Source organism: Cajanus cajan, chromosome 5 (genome assembly GCF_000230855.2).
Source record: "Cajanus cajan strain Asha chromosome 5, NIPB_CcT2T_4, whole genome shotgun sequence".
Lineage (NCBI taxonomy): Eukaryota > Viridiplantae > Streptophyta > Magnoliopsida > Fabales > Fabaceae > Cajanus > Cajanus cajan.
The window spans coordinates 68061805-68078057 of NC_138521.1; the positions used below are offsets into that span (position 1 = coordinate 68061805).

A 16253-nucleotide genomic window follows, 5' to 3' on the forward strand; every position below is an offset into this window, starting at 1 on the left:
GATATTTAACAAATGATGTTATATAATTATTGTATGTATATCACATCTTAGTTTTATATGTTGTGTATGTGAGAAGAGGGAAACAATTAGTATTTTCTAAATTTTTTCAGGTATAGTACTCAACAAAGTGATTTATTTATAATTATATAATAATAAAAATGATAATGATGATTACGTGGATAATAAATTACTATAATTAAAATATCACAGGTTGACTGTTACAAGGTATATATGGAGTACAAATCAAAATGTAATCTAATTTTTTCTTGTTAAAATGTTTATCCAATTCAATGTATTTGTTTGATCATGTTAAATATGATTGTGAGTTATGTTACTTTTTGAATTATTGTTAGATATTTATCTTGTTTAACGTTTAAGTCTTTTAAGATAATTTTAACTGAAAATTATTTACAAATGTCTGTTGTAATTTAAAATTCAATTTCGACATCTTCAAGAAAATAGCAATATCTAGTAATCAATATCAATATAAGCTTCAAGAACGAAAATTTTATTGTATTTAAAATATTTTCTCTTAGTGTTTCTTAAGTTATTGTAAAATTTATGTTTCCTAAGTTACTATAAAATTCTATATAATTTGTAAGTAAACTCTTATTGAACAATGCATAAGTTAGCAAGTTAACCTATAATGAATGTAATATTAGACCTCATATGAGATAGGTAAATTAATTTTTTAACAAAATGTAGATACATTTCTTTATATGTTGTTACACTATCATCTCTACATCACCAAATTCAAGAATTAAATTCACAGGAGTATTAAGATGTTTTACCATTACATGTCTCTTTGAAAAAAAAACAAAATTGTGACATATTTATGATGAGATAATAAAAATATCTTTTTTGGAATAAGACATTTCAATTTCCAAAAAAATGTTTTAGTCTTCATTTGAAATTATGTTACCCGTACAATACAACTTGTTCTTTCCATTATCATCAATAATAATAATATTCATGTCTACTAACAATACAATCATGTCCCGTAAAATCAAATGACATAAACGTACTATACAAAAATAATGAAAAGGAATCACTTACCACTATACTAGAAGGACTCGTTGGCTACAAAATTCAAAATGCTCTTGTAATTAAATATTTATTTAAATTAATTTTAATTATCAATTCTATATTAGAATATATAACATGATTAAAAAAATAATTGCGAGTAATAGTGAAATGAACACTATATTTTCGAACAAATTTGATAATATTTAAAAGGTTAGCTATAAGATAGATAACTTGTATGCATAAAGTATGCTTTATTCTATTATAGAATTTGATTATATGATTATCACCTGTAATGCAAATCATATTCATCCTTCACGTAACCTTTTGTATATATATTTATTAAATAGGTATTCAGTAAAAGCAATGTTTTAATACAAAAAGTATGAATGATATATTTTCGTTTTTGGCTACAATAGATAAATCAAGAAGAAGAAAAAAAACATGTAAAAAGCAAAAACTATTCCCTGGGAAAATGAAGTCCAAGTGGGAGGAACTCATATAAAGGTGCTTCGTCTTCCTTCAAAACCTATGTGGAGTGATTGTGGCGTTAATATGGAAGCTAAGGAAGAAGAATTTTGCATGAACGTGAAAAAAAAAAAATAATAATAATAATAATAATAAAAGGTCACCTATGTGGAGTGATTGTGGCGTTAATATGGAAGCTAAGGAAGAAGAATTTTGCATGAACGTGAAAAAAAAAAAAATAATAATAATAATAATAATAAAAGAAATAATAATAATAATAATAATAAAAGGTCACGCCGTTGCCGGGGATCGAACCCGGGTCACCCGCGTGACAGGCGGGAATACTTACCACTATACTACAACGACTTTGTTGCTGTGTAAACTACAATAAATTTATTACTCATATACTGTTCTTAATTGAATAGTGTGGGGCAAAATTTTCTGCTTCCACTTGTCTGTATGCACTTTTTTCTAGAACGGATTTTGTAGTTTTTCAGATTATTATTCATTGACGTTTATATTTTAGCTTTTTTTTTTTTACAACAATCCCATCTAATCTTGGATTCCATATCCACGGTCATATTATTTATCCCTTTAGTTGACGATGCATGTTCAAGAAAATACCATTTTCAGTAGTGACGTCACCTATACGTATTAGGAAAAGTTAACAATTACATCATCCAACGCATACTAGTTAAAATCAACTTGAGTCCCAAAACATCATTTTTATGGGAATTTTTTACTGTATTATTATTTTTTTTTTTAAAATACCAAAATAGTACCTTGTACACATTATTTATCCAAGCAGCCCCCTTTAATGTTCAAGGTCAGAATTCAGTTCCCCGGAAACCGAATTCTGACCTTCATTGTGTTCTCCCTTGCCGGCGTGGACTATCAAAATTCAGTTCCCGAGGAACCAAATTCTAGGCAACCAATTTTGATTTTTTTTTCATTTGGGTTTAGAGTGCGACGGCGACGTTTTGCATGCTGCGGCGAGAGAGTTTGAGGAAGAAGAGGTGAGGGGGGAGGGAGGGGACGGAGGGGGATGCGATGGAAGGTGATGGCGAGGGTGGTGGCGAAGACGGCGGTGATGTAGTGGGCGTTGGAGTCGGCGGTGATGGTGGTGGTGGTGGAGTCCAATGCCATCACCATCCTCATCCTCACCCCTCCCACCACCACCACCCCTGCCATCACCTTCCACCGCATCCCCCTCCGCCCCTTCCCTTCCTCCCTAGTCCCTCCCCTCCCTCCCCCCTCACCTCCTCTCCCTCGAACTCTCCCGCCGCAACATGCAAACATTGCCATTGCACTCTAAACCCTAAACGAAAAAGAATCAAAATTTGGTGCCTGGAATTCGGTTTCCCAGAAGCCAAATTCCGACAGCCCACGCCGGCGGGAGAGGACACAATGAAGGTTAGAATTCAGTTTTCGGAGAACTAAATTCTAACCTTGAACAGTGAAGGGTGCTACTTGAGTAAATAATGTGTACAGGGTGCTATTTTGATATTTTTTTGAAAAAATATTAATAGAGTAAAAAATTCTTTTTATGGAATAAAATACGAATAATTAAATGTTAAAAATAAAGACAATCTAAGATTTAATAAATATAAATATAGGAAAACAATTATTTAAGACAATTAAAAGCTTAGAATATTAATATTCAAACTATGATATGTAACTTGTGTGTGGTCTAATTCAACTAGTTGAACAGTATATGTTAGTATTGTAAATACTTCGATACCAAATTTAATTCCAATAAATAAATAAAATGAAAAAAATAATGGGTCATAATAAAAATAAATAATCCTAGGTAACTTTTACTTGCTTGTTTAAAAAAATAATGTAGTTGTAATTTTTTTTGTCAAAAATTAAATATATATAGTATTTGTTTTATAATTATGTTACACGAATGTTCCGATATAAATAATAGCCACTACAAAACTTTAGTTACCGTTCGGGTCCAAAATATTAACAAGTATCCAAAATGTCTTTTCTAAACCTAATCATCTATATTTATATCGACATGACATTATAAACACAAATTTCATGTTTCTTACTATAATCATGTGAATCATGTCATATCTTTATTGTCATTATGAACCTTGATATTTATGGTCATTATTTTGTCTATTTTGAGGATCAAAGGATCTTATTATTGGTTGTTCAAATACTTGTCATATTTCGCATAAGTGAAAGATAGTCAACCTATAAAAGATTGAGGTATAGATCAATCTTTTGAAGACTTGATGTTGGTTAATGGTTGATAGATATAGTCGACATATGTGAGATTATCATAGTACATAGTCCTCTAAGCTCGAGCACGAGAGTGTGAAGAGTCTAAGTGATTGATTAAACTTCGTATATAGTCCTTGACATTTGTTTGGGAGACCTCTCGATTGGTAGGAGATTAGCACAATACATAGTCCTGTAAGCCCGAGTGCAAGAGTGTAAAAAGTTTAAGTGATTGATTATCTTTCATACATAGTCCTCAACATTCACCTTGGAAGCCTCTTGGTCGGTAAGAGACTAACTTGGTACATAACCCTTTGGGGTCGAGCACTCTCGTGCTCGAGCCTAAGTGATTTATTATCCTCAATACATAGTCCTTGACATTTGCTTGGGAGACCTCTTGGTCGGTTGGAGACTACCACGATACAAGTACGACATGTTTACCGACTTGTTAATAATTAATTTTTATTAAAAAACTTGATTGGTTACTCTTAATGTAATTTACATACCAGATCATGTTTTTCATCGAATTGAACTTCAAACCTTACTTAAAAAGATCAAATATGATACCACTCAAAATAAAGAATTGTTAGTTAAATATACAATATTGTTATAAAAAAAAATAGACAACATCGTACCAATGTAAAATTTACTTTGTTAATCAATAATAAATCATTATTTATAATAAATTATTAACTTTAATCATAAACAAATAAATAAATCATATCAATAGCCATACCTAATTATTTGAAAGTATAAAACTATTATATAACACCAATGCATGAACATTAAACTCTATTCTTAATTAAAAAACAAAAAAGGAAGAAAAAAAATTTCAGAATTAAAAGTAAAAAAAAGGGTGAAAAATATACATTTTTGTATATAATAACGTCAAGTAATGAAAAAGGAGGGTAAAAATTTTTCTTTTTAGGAAAAAAGGTATTTATATGACAAATTGCAACACAGAAAGAGGTTACAAACCGGAAGGTGGGTTAATCTTACGGTTCAGAACAATGAATGAGACGTTTCAAGCTTCTTTTTTTCTTGTTCATTTCCAACCCTATATTTTCATTTGAACGATTTAATTAATATACAAAATAAAAAACGAGAGAGAAAGATCTAATGTGGCTACAACAATTTGTTGCATTAGGAGCTAGTTAAGGACAAAAACATACGAAAATGTCGAAATGAAATGAAAGCACAACATGCGGGCGCCCACAATAAAAATTTGTGTGGTTTGGCCTTTTTCACTGCCACAAGACCTCTGTACAATGCCTTCTTAACAGCCAAAACAACTTCTTAATGTAACCGTGCAAAAGGAATCACGAGCATACTCATAAAATGTTTTTTCTTTCAACCTCTGTAGATGGATATTTCCTCCACAACTTAGAAAATGACAAGACAACTAATGCTCACGGGACCCACAGGCCAAGGGATTCAAATATGCCAAGATTCAGAAGCACTATGAGACAGATCCTAATTAACTACATATTTCATACCTTCAACTTTTATCTCTTTCTCACCATTCATTTTTACTTTATATTATGATTGATAAGAAGGGAGCAAACAAAAAGGTTAGTACTAATTTCAGGGCATTGTTATTATTTCATTTGACTAAAGTGAAAGTGAGAGCAACCAAGAGTGTTAATTTTGCTTTCTCTTGCGTCAGGCCCGTTGGGTGAGGGGGCCCAAAAATAGATACAAAAACTAACGTACACGTCCATTCCCCACAACTCTCAACTCTCTAAATCTTGTAGGATTTTATTTATTGATTTTGGAGTGGTAGATACCATAGTATTGATACCAGATACGAAATATTTATGATCCAACAACACATAAGACCCGTTGAAAAGGAGTTGCTATGCTTTGCAAGTTGCTACTTGGGAATTATATACTAATCGAACAATGAGATTTGACAACGACAATTAAATCTTTAAATTCCGACATCAATTTTCACTTTCTTCCGATTCATAGACAACAACGGATGAAATTGCGGGGGGACCTTACTCCTTACTTAGCCTCTAGCTATTATGATGATGTCTTGTTTTTTAAGATTTTGTTTGAGTTTAAAGATAAAAAGAACTACAGTGCATAAAAGTAAAGTTGGGACTTGGGAGGGGAACATGGACACGTGCAAAGTGAAGAAGGCACGGCTTAAAATTGAATTGACGGGTAAAACACCCCAATTCGAAGCTTTTTCCAATCAAGATCCAAATCATGCAAAAAAAAAAAAAAAAAGGCTTTTTTTTTCTCCCTCTCTCTCCTCTTATCGAAAGCTTAATCACAAAACTAAAATATTGAACATTATTTATAAAACTCAAGTACGACAGACTCCAAATGAGAAAGAAAAAGCCGGTTCCTCCATTTCTTTATCCATCCAACTCTTCATCCTCAGTTTACTCAACAGCAAGAGGCACAGACTCAGCCTGAGGCACAAAACAATGATACTATACATTAGTAAGTTAACATAACATATATATGAAGAGAAAGTAATATTTTAGATACAAGTAAAAATTCTTATCTATGAAAGATAAAGTTCTTATTTCTAATATCCACATACCAATTTGCGGTATTTGAGAGCATAGAACATCTCAAGATAGCGGCGGCTCTCACGGCGGTCAAGGTTAGAGACATGCTTCCAGAAGCCATAGACACCAGTGAGAGTAAGAAGCCTCTGAGAGTAAATTTGCCATGTGTACCTGTGGAACAAGTGCAACAAAGAAAAGACTTAAACCACAAGTCAACAAGCCAAAACAAAGAGCATGGCAACATAGCAATAATAATAATAATAACACAAGACAACACAAACATATTGATCAACAATGTGAACACAATATGCTTACTTCTCTTCAATACGCTGGAGACCACCCAGGGAGATCTTGTCCCAGTGAGATGGGTCAACCTTGCACTTCTCAAAGAATTCAACAAGAAGTTCAGCAGCACGGTCACCATGGTAAGGGTCAATGTGGAAGCCAGACTTGCCATGCACAATGATCTCAGCAGGGCCACCATTGCATGTGGCAAAGGTTGGCAAACCACAAGTCATGGCCTCAACCACTGTCAAACCAAAAGCCTCATACACTGCAGGCTGCACAAAGGCTCCCTTTGTGTCACAGATCACACGGTAGAGCTCTCCGTTCCTCACACGGTTCATCTGAGAGGAAATCCATCTGAATTGGCCGTTCAACTTGTAGGTCTCAATCAGGCCATACATCTTCTTCATCTCAGCCTTCTCCTCCAAGTCCTTCGACTCCTTCCTCCTGTCTCCGGCAACCACCACAAGGTTCACCAACTCCCTCAGTTTCGCGTTCTTGCCGTACCACTCCACAAGTCCGGTGATGTTCTTCACACGGTCCAACCTGGCCATGGTGAAGATGATTGGCTTGCTGCGGTCCTTCAACACACATCTGTCCCAAATGCAATCACATTAGACAAATGTCTACACCGTCTGTTTGAATACAAACTTATAAAAACTTCACTACTAAAAAAGAGAAGTTTCTCTCGGAAACTCTTCTAAGCTTGTATTCAAAGAGATTCAAGATATGATTATGGTTAGATAAGATGAAGGAAATGAACGAAAGGGAGAGAAACTAACATGTGTTCCTCATTCTCCACTGAGCTGTAGAGAAGCTCTTCAATTTCGGGGTGGAAGGAGGTCAACCTGCGGTTGGTTTCGGTGTATGGGAAGTAAATGGTTTGATCAGCTCCGGGGGAGACAATGTTGAATTTTGGATCAAAGACATCAATACCATGCACAACACGGTAGAGTCCAGGAAGGGTGAAGGCAGTGTGACTCTCATACTGTCCAACAGTGTCCTTGCTGCAGAATTATTTGTACAATGATACAAGAGTTTTAGTATCCTAATCAATAAGTAAAATTGAGCAAAAGAACAAATATAGTGAAGATTGAAGGGGTGGCTCACCTTCCAGCAATCTCTTGGAAGGTACTGGTGATAATGAAGTCAGTGTGGTTCATGGCAAAGAGATCAGCTGTGAATTGGCAAGAGAAGTGATATCTCTCTTCCAATTTTTTCCAGTAAATGTCGGATTCGGGGTATTTGGTCTTCTCAAGTGCGTGAGCAATGGTACACTACAATAGATAAAGAAATAAAATAGCTTAGACCTCTGAGTTCCAGAGTACATTTAGCCATAACAATTTTAACTAGATGTGTAGACCAACCTGAGTGACACCTAATTTGTGTGCCAGCAAAGAAGCAACAATGTTTCCATCACTGTAGTTTCCAACGATCAGATCTGGCTTGCCTTGCAACTCCTTGGCAAGCTCATGAGCAACATCCTGTTAACAAGACACAATTGAATGTTAAAAACTCAAGTGAAAACACGTCAAAACTCTTAGACGGGGTCAAAATTTACCTCGGTGTAGGTTTCCAAGTAGGGCCAGACTTCGAATCTTGAGATCCACTTGCGAACAATACCCTTCTCATTTCTGAAGGGAACTCGAAGAATGTGGGAGTGCTCGGTTCCGAACACCTTCTCAAGACGTTGGCCACAGGTAGTTCCTACGGCATCTGGGAGAAGACGGGTGATCTGCATTTAACATCATCCACAAGCACCAATTAGAAGAACATATCAACACACTACACATAAGTAAGCTTTGCTAATAATTGACAAAACCATATACTATGAATTCTTACGATGAGAATGCGAGGAACAATGTCCAATCCTTGTTGCTTAATGCGATGGAGCATCTCATTCTCCAAAGCACGGACTTGATCCAAGATGTAAACAACCTGGATCAAAGAATCAAGAACAACATGTGAGTCAACCCTGATAGGAAAAACAGTATGGACTATTGAGAAATAGTACACAAGGGAGCATTTCATGTTATACTAACCTGACCACCAGTGTCAGGGTATCCCAACACATTGTCTTGAGCAAAGTAACCGTGGGGAGAAAGAATAACAACATTGAAGACCATAGGGATTCTTCCAAGGAAGGTCTCAAGGGTGCACGGGTCAGGGGCCTCAAGAAGATCCAAGAGAAGCTGAATTGACTCAAGAACACGCTCTGCGGTGTCACCCCACCCTCTCTCCAAACCAATCTCCTGGAACTTGTGCTCAAATGCTGAGTAGGGAGTTTCAGGAGGAATTGTTCCCAGATACTCCTCAGCTTTCCTCAGAACATGTTGAAGAGAATCCGGGTTTTGAATTCTGTCATTCAACATCAAAGTCTACATACACAAAAATATATATATATATCTTCATCAGTAAAAACACAACAAAACCAGTATTAGAACTCTAAGCAAAAGAACTAATTACATGCCCTAAGTTCAACATGCAACATATATATTTTACTAGAACTCCAGATCTGGTTACTAGACATGATACAAACATGGATTTGGATGTCCAAGTCATTTAACTTCTCACTACCTTGCTTTAGTGTCTAGTTTAAAGGGTTTGGCAATTCTAAAAAGAAATAGACACGTACCTTTCCCTTGACACTGTGAAGCCTGAGGAACTCCAAAAGAGGGTGCAAGCTCTCCTTGTCATGGAAGAGCTTGGCAGAAAGGTGGCGGTTGAGAAATTGCACACCATTTCCGATAGACTTGTTGAGAGTTGGGCGAGGGAAGGATGCAGTGAATGGTTCAAAGTCCAATTCAAGCACAAAATTTCCATTGGAACTGAAATAAGAGTGAGAGAAACGTTTTATAATTTATGCAAGTAACATAACAAGTACCACTTATAACACAACACAAACTCAAAGCCTTTTATTTACCTTCCATCAACAAGTTCCTCCTTGAAGCGCAGAAACTCAGCAGGTTGCAACTCCTCAACAACAAGAGCGTGCACATTCACTCTCAGGTACTCCCACACACCAGGCCTTGGACGAACAGCCAAAGCAACCCATGGTGGCAAAACTATGGCTTCCTACAACACAGATAAACAAAATAAGAAAATCAACAAATCACAGCTGAAAAACCTCCTACTCAAAATCTCAAAAGAAGTTAGTTTTTTTTTATTTTTTATAGGCAAATGTTACTCCAACCCTATATCCCTCCCCCCAAACCACCTGACCACCTTATCACTCCTCAAAAGAAGTTAGTTACCTGTGTAGATCTCAGAACTTCTCCAAAGGCTCCATCAGTAAGCTTCTGTCTGTTCTCTTCTGGGATTTCCTCAAACTCAGCAATGACCTGGTGGTGTTGAAGGATCCCCTTGCCCTTGGCTTCAAGCCTGTCCAAATTCCATAACATTCTTAGTGTTACACTACATGCTTCCACATCACATACTACTTTGTACAATTTTCACTACCTTTAAAGAGAGAAAAGAAAACACTCTGACACATGCAAATTGAGCTTCCATATACAAACTCACTGTCTAAAACCACTTTGACCTTTAAAAAACACCTCAAAAAAGGAAATTATGAGAGTTACCTTGACAGAAGAGCCAAAATTTCGTTTCTGTTGGCAGTGAGGGTTTCATCAAGCCTCTCACGGAGACTGTGAACACGAGTCAAACGATCGGTAGCCATTGGCTTCGAAGATCTCAGGGAAAGACTTCAACTGCAACAACAACAAAAAAAAAAAAAAAAAAACATTGTAAGAAACAGATCAAGAATACACAAAACTTGTCACCAAGGCAAATCAATAATCTTGAATCAGCACAAAGTCAACAAGTGAAAAAAAAAATTTATTCTACAAAACTGGATTGGATTTCAAGACCTACCAACCACCCCCACCAACCACCTGTCCACAAAAAAAAATATATAATACCAGATCTTCTACTTTGTTCTACTTAGATTTCAACCTTAAACAGTGCCGGACAAGAATAATTGCAAGATGCACTCTCTTTTCCCAGTGCAACCAACTTTTCTTTTAAACAATAATTAACATTAATTAATTAGAAAAACAATAGCAATTAGCAAGCAACCAAAGTGGTTGAAGTGCTTGAGCTATGGTTCCAAAATAAATTAAGTATACCCCTCCAAGCTTAAACCTCTCTTAAGTCTCGACCGTTCATCGCGAAGAAAAAAAGTTAATATTTTTTTAATAATGAGAAACCAACAAAGAAGTTCTCGGTTCGAGGCCAGGCTGTACAAAGTGTTTCTTCTTTTGTTTTGTTTGTTAACTCAGGACATGCGTTTATGCGTTAAATCCTTTAACCGGTTCGGCATCAACAAAAAAACAACCAAACCGACAGGGTCATGTTCCGAATCACCGAATAGAATGAAAGAACAGATAATTCTGAGTAAATTTTAGCACCACAAAACAGAGGCAGTGTAACGGCACCACCCCGTGTAGTTTAAGGTGGTGAAGAAAGAAGAGAGAGCACTAGAGACCCTGGAACAGAACATAAGAGTCTGATCCAGTGGTCACGAGGAAATAACATGCAGAGAAGGAGGGTCATTCTGACGTGGCAGTGGTGAACAGAACACCGAAACAGGGGAGAGGCAGAACAACGTTAAGGAAAACAGAGAAAGAAAAGAAAAAATAAAAACAACAGAAGGAGAAAGAAAGAAAGAAAGAAAAGAGAAAAAGAACACAATAATAGTACCTAAGAAAACAGAATGAACGCAAAATAGAGAGGGGGGGATAAAGAGAAACGATGAATGAATGGAAACTGAGGTGGTGGCTCAGTCAATTTATAGACGGGAGCGCCAAACAGAATGGGAATTTCACAGATGCAAAAATAAATAAAATAAATAAAGGAAATGATTTTTTTATTTTTTTATTTATTAAGTAAGAGATTCACCAAAGGTCAAAAAAACTTTATCTATCTTCTTTCTTACTCCACTGAGGGTCGTTGTGTAAATGCACAATTTATAATAAAAGTATATTCTCGTTAGATTATGCATGCTTCCAGGGAATGCATTGTGCCACATCAGTATATATATTTATGTTACTGTACAAATTTTGAAATGCAGAGCTGGATCAAATTTCCTTCGTGATGTCACAAAAAGAAAAACTACTACATGGAACATTATATTTTTGAGTTAATTATTTGTATACTGTCAGTGTAAAATTTTTTTACACTAATAATTAATTAAATTTTTTAATTATGTTATATCATTATAAATACATTTACTTTTAACGTATAATTAAAAGATCTAATTGATTGTTAATATAAAAAATTTTAAAATTATAATATATAAGTGATTAACTATTTTAGTAAATAAGAATCTGACATCTTTTTCCGGGTAATAACTAATAAGGTTTTTCTGGGGAGTATAAAATATTATGTTTAAAAGTTATTGCATTACTGCAGTCAAAAGGGAAATTTTATTGCGTTAATTGGTCATAGTTGTAACTGTTCAATACTATTAATATGTTTTAAATTTTTCATCTTTGTAAAACTAAGATTTACAGTAGTATTATTTATATTATGGTCAAATTGATCTCATAAATGCTGTAAAAAATTAATTTATATTTCAAAAAACGTTGTGCGGAAGAAATCCATCGACAAATGACAACTAAGAACCCACCTTTTTACCATATGAAATCAAGGTACTGTTGTCTGCCTAATAAATAGATTTCTTGATGTTCGATACATCTATTCATTAAAAAGAGAAAAACAAAATATGCATGTTGCTACAAAATTGAAATCTGCCAACAAAAAAAAAAACAAAGTTGATAATAAGGAAATTTATTTATTTTAGTGCTTGATGCTCAAGGAGTTAATTAAAAATGAGTGAGTGATAAGTTTTATCTTGTGGACCAAAACTAGTTATTTAATCATTATCTGCTTAGACATGAAGGAAGCAAATTATAATAATCATGAGACAATGTGTATGATCCCTGAATAAATCATGTAGGAGGAGTGTTATATACATTTTAGTCGATTCAAAGAAAGTTAGAATGTCAAAAATTGTTGTTTCATTCACAACATGATTTGTGGCCACCTTAACTACTTTTTATGTTTAACATGTCATGGAAGTAATTTAGCCAAAAAAGAAAAATTAATGTTGTTTTTTCTCAAAATTTATTATTATTTTATTGTTTTTTTTATCTCGTCTAAGCAAAACAGAGGACGCATGTATCTCCCTCAAATTGCTATTGTAAAAAAAATGTAAAAGAAAATTTTAAAAAAATGATGAATAAATGTAAATTATTTATAGTCATTCTGTTAATGTATTTTGTTCGGTAAAAGAAATCTATTCTGCAAGGTTTAGATGTAATGTTCATCATAAGTAATAATATTCTTTTGCAATACATGTAAATAAAAATAAAAATAAAAACGTGTTTAATCATTTTGAAGCAAAAAAATTTGTTGAACTGTTTTTATTTAGAGTTTAATTGAAATTTAATGATAGTGTATTACATTATCATCCGATTTTAAATTATTATTATATAACTAAAAATTTATAATAATTACTTTAAAATCACATTTAAAATAATGTTTATTAATTTAATTGATCTTTACACTGACAACATATCAAAATTAAGCTATTTTTTGAGCTATATCTGGTTTTATGATTCTTATAATATACTCTAAAGCTTAAGATTTCATTTTAAAAATTTATATTTGACTATGAAATGAAATTGTAGATTGAAATATTACTTACTACTATATACCACGCATAACTAAAAATTGAAACGTTGAACACAAAGCACGTGAGGTTGTGAGTGAGAAGTATCACGTGAGTTCCAGGTGTTTTATAGTACCTTTTTGTTGGCGAAAATTTGTAATTGCTTATTTTTTTTAAACTAAATTGCCTGTGGTTAGTGACGTAAATGGTTTGGTGGGTACATTGTAGTGTTCGTCACAAGCAAAGACTTTATTTTTTATGGTATATTTATATGATATGATAAATATAAATCGATCATATTATCACTATTATTCTCTTTTACTAATACTATAAATTCAAATTTATTAAAAGAAAATCACATATTTTTTAGTGTTATATTGTATTTAATAAGTTTATTTGATTTAATGATAAAACTTAATAAAAAATTTGTGGTTTTTAATTAATAATAAAGAGATTATAAAGAAAAATATTTTGATATTTCTATTATTACTACCTACTAAACCCCAATGCCTAGTTATTGGAGTTAGCATTGAGAAAAGTCTGCCCCGGCCGTTGCTTAAACAAATTATTATGTACTACGATAGTATATAGTAGTGTGCAGTAGCACATATATTATAAGTAGCACTAAAAAACAAGGTGTGTAACAATAATTAGAAATTGGGTGAGGGGGACCTTATAAAGAATATGCTCCAAATTAAATAAGTCAGATAAGTGGCCAGTGATGATGACTATATGACAATTTACCCCATGCAAATATCGAAAATACCAAGATTTGACGTTGTAAATAATATATGGATTTCTATTTATAAACACCAACTTGCTCACCTTGAGTCTGAAATTCCAGAACGCGGAGGAGGAAACAAAGCAAATGAAGGGATCAAGATAGGGAAGTGGCAGATTCAGAATAAGATTCAAGGCAAACAAACAAAACTCAGCAGAGGGGTGCTGTACAATATGAGTTTATAACCCCTTTTTATTGTGGAATAAGAACATAATTATCTACAATAAATCAGTTTAAACAAAAAAAAAAAATAGTGATTTACCCTTCACCAATCACATCCTTGTAGACTTGTAGTTCCAATTCACCTGAAATTGGTATATTACTGTTTGTATTTTTTTTTTTTTCACTCATTATGATTTCGCAAATTTTGTATCTAATTTTTGAAATGTTTCATCATTTATTTTTTAAAATTTTTGCATATTAAACTCCTAATAGATAACTAATATTATGTAACATCATTGTGTACATATCACATTAACAATTAATGTTATAAATCATTGTAATATGTCAATTATTAATATGTTATATAACAAAATTAACGATGTCAAACAGTCAACTAATAAATAGTAAAATAAAAAAAATGATAAACATATAATTTAAAAATTTTAGTTATAATTAAAATTCATGAAATCATAAGTTATAAACGACAAAAATACAATTAAGCATTTTTTTAATGAATTTATGTATCTTTTATCAAAAGACTCTTAACTAAATCAGATAAAGTAATTTAAAGTTTAAACAACAAAAAATTGTCTCTAAATATTTAAGCGTAGACAAGTAGTGATAATTAAAGTTTAAAACCAGTGTCTAAAGCGTTGGATACAATGTGCTATGCGGTTGGTAGTAATACTAGTTTGGTACGGAAATTTGAATTTAAGATTTAATGAGATTCATAACTTGCCTCGAAAAGAGGCATTCATTATTACTGGCAAGCTTGGTGTGGTTTATTTGTTGTTTTCACAACTCACTTTTTTCTGCCATTACAGGAACCAAGAACCAACTCTCTCTCCGACTCATCAACTGTGTTTTAAAACTCATATCCTTATCCACTTCATTCGTACGTCCTCTCTCTCTCTACTAACCCTCTCTGTCTATTCCTCAATCCTCACTCATTAATTAATTATCCTGCCCTATTAAATAATGCATTTGTTTAAGCAGCCTTAACATGTTGTGCTTACCCTAATACTATTTGACTCAATGTTCTTGTCTCAACCTCCAAGGCAGATACATTCATTATATTACAATAATTAAGTGTCATAAATAGTATTTAAAACACAACTCTTAATATCATTAACTAATTTTAAATTAACATTTAATGATAATGCACTGAAAGATTAAAATAATTTTATACCATAATTTAATTCTATTTGCATAGATGATAAAATTTATTAATTTTTATAATAATCATTATTTGAAAATTTATATAAAATATAATTTTTAATTAATTAATAATATAAATTTTTTTATACCAATAATGTATCATCATTAAATCTTTTAGATTACAAGATTATATTTATTGTATTCTTTATTTAAGAAGATATATTGATGGCTAAATAATATGTTCAAAAAATACTAAAATATAAAGTCTTAGTAGTTAATGTATTAAAAATATCATTTAAAAAATTTAAAAATTTTACTTTAAAATTTTTTGAAATTTTTTTTACTTATTGTCAAAAATCATCCAACACGAAAATTAATTAATGTGAAGTTCTTCCAACTTAATTAAAAGTGTTGAGTTTGAATCCTAGTATGCATTTATGTTAAATAATAGTCTCATTTGATTCAAATATGATTAACTCAAATAAAAAGTACATGTAATTTTTTATCCAACAAAATATTGACTAGAAAAATATAGATTCAAGTGATTTACATATTTTTTTAATTATTTTAATTGTTTTAATATAGAAAATTCACAAACAACTATCAAAAATTAAAACATTCATCATGATTATTATCTCACAAATCATATTATCATGATTACAATCATGTATGATCTCATAAATCTTGACACCTTGTCTCATTTGTTATTAGAAAGTAATTGATCGCTAATAAAGTCTAATTCTAGTAGTAACATAAGAGTTCGATCATTAAATCCTAATTAGTTAAAGACTGATTCAAGTATTAGAAATGCAAAGTGTGATAATCTATACAATCGTTTAAAGGTCGAGACGATAAAAACGTAATATATTAAATTTGATACTATTGTAACTTTTTTTATTATATGACGAATGGATGACCGGTGTATATTAATTCTATAATTATAATT

At 32.5% G+C, this 16253-nt stretch overlaps 1 protein-coding gene and 1 non-coding gene across 2 annotated transcripts; both read right to left on the minus strand.

Moving 5' to 3' along the window:
* Window positions 1–1785: 1785 nt before the first annotated feature.
* Window positions 1786–1857, minus strand: TRNAD-GUC (transfer RNA aspartic acid (anticodon GUC)). Its single transcript has one exon. It is a non-coding gene; the product is annotated as a tRNA-Asp (tRNA).
* A 4002-nt stretch (window positions 1858–5859) lies between these two features.
* LOC109809843 (sucrose synthase) lies at window positions 5860–11394 on the minus strand. The gene is made up of 14 exons (XM_020373246.3): window positions 11235–11394; window positions 10115–10243; window positions 9788–9914; window positions 9457–9608; window positions 9169–9361; window positions 8576–8911; window positions 8376–8471; window positions 8095–8268; window positions 7901–8017; window positions 7644–7810; window positions 7316–7540; window positions 6564–7127; window positions 6281–6419; window positions 5860–6146 (listed from the first exon to the last, which is right to left on the minus strand). Exons 2-14 carry the CDS (start codon window positions 10210–10212, stop codon window positions 6117–6119), a joined length of 2418 nt encoding a protein of 805 aa, XP_020228835.1. The 5' UTR covers window positions 10213–10243; window positions 11235–11394; the 3' UTR covers window positions 5860–6116.
* Window positions 11395–16253: the final 4859 nt, after the last annotated feature.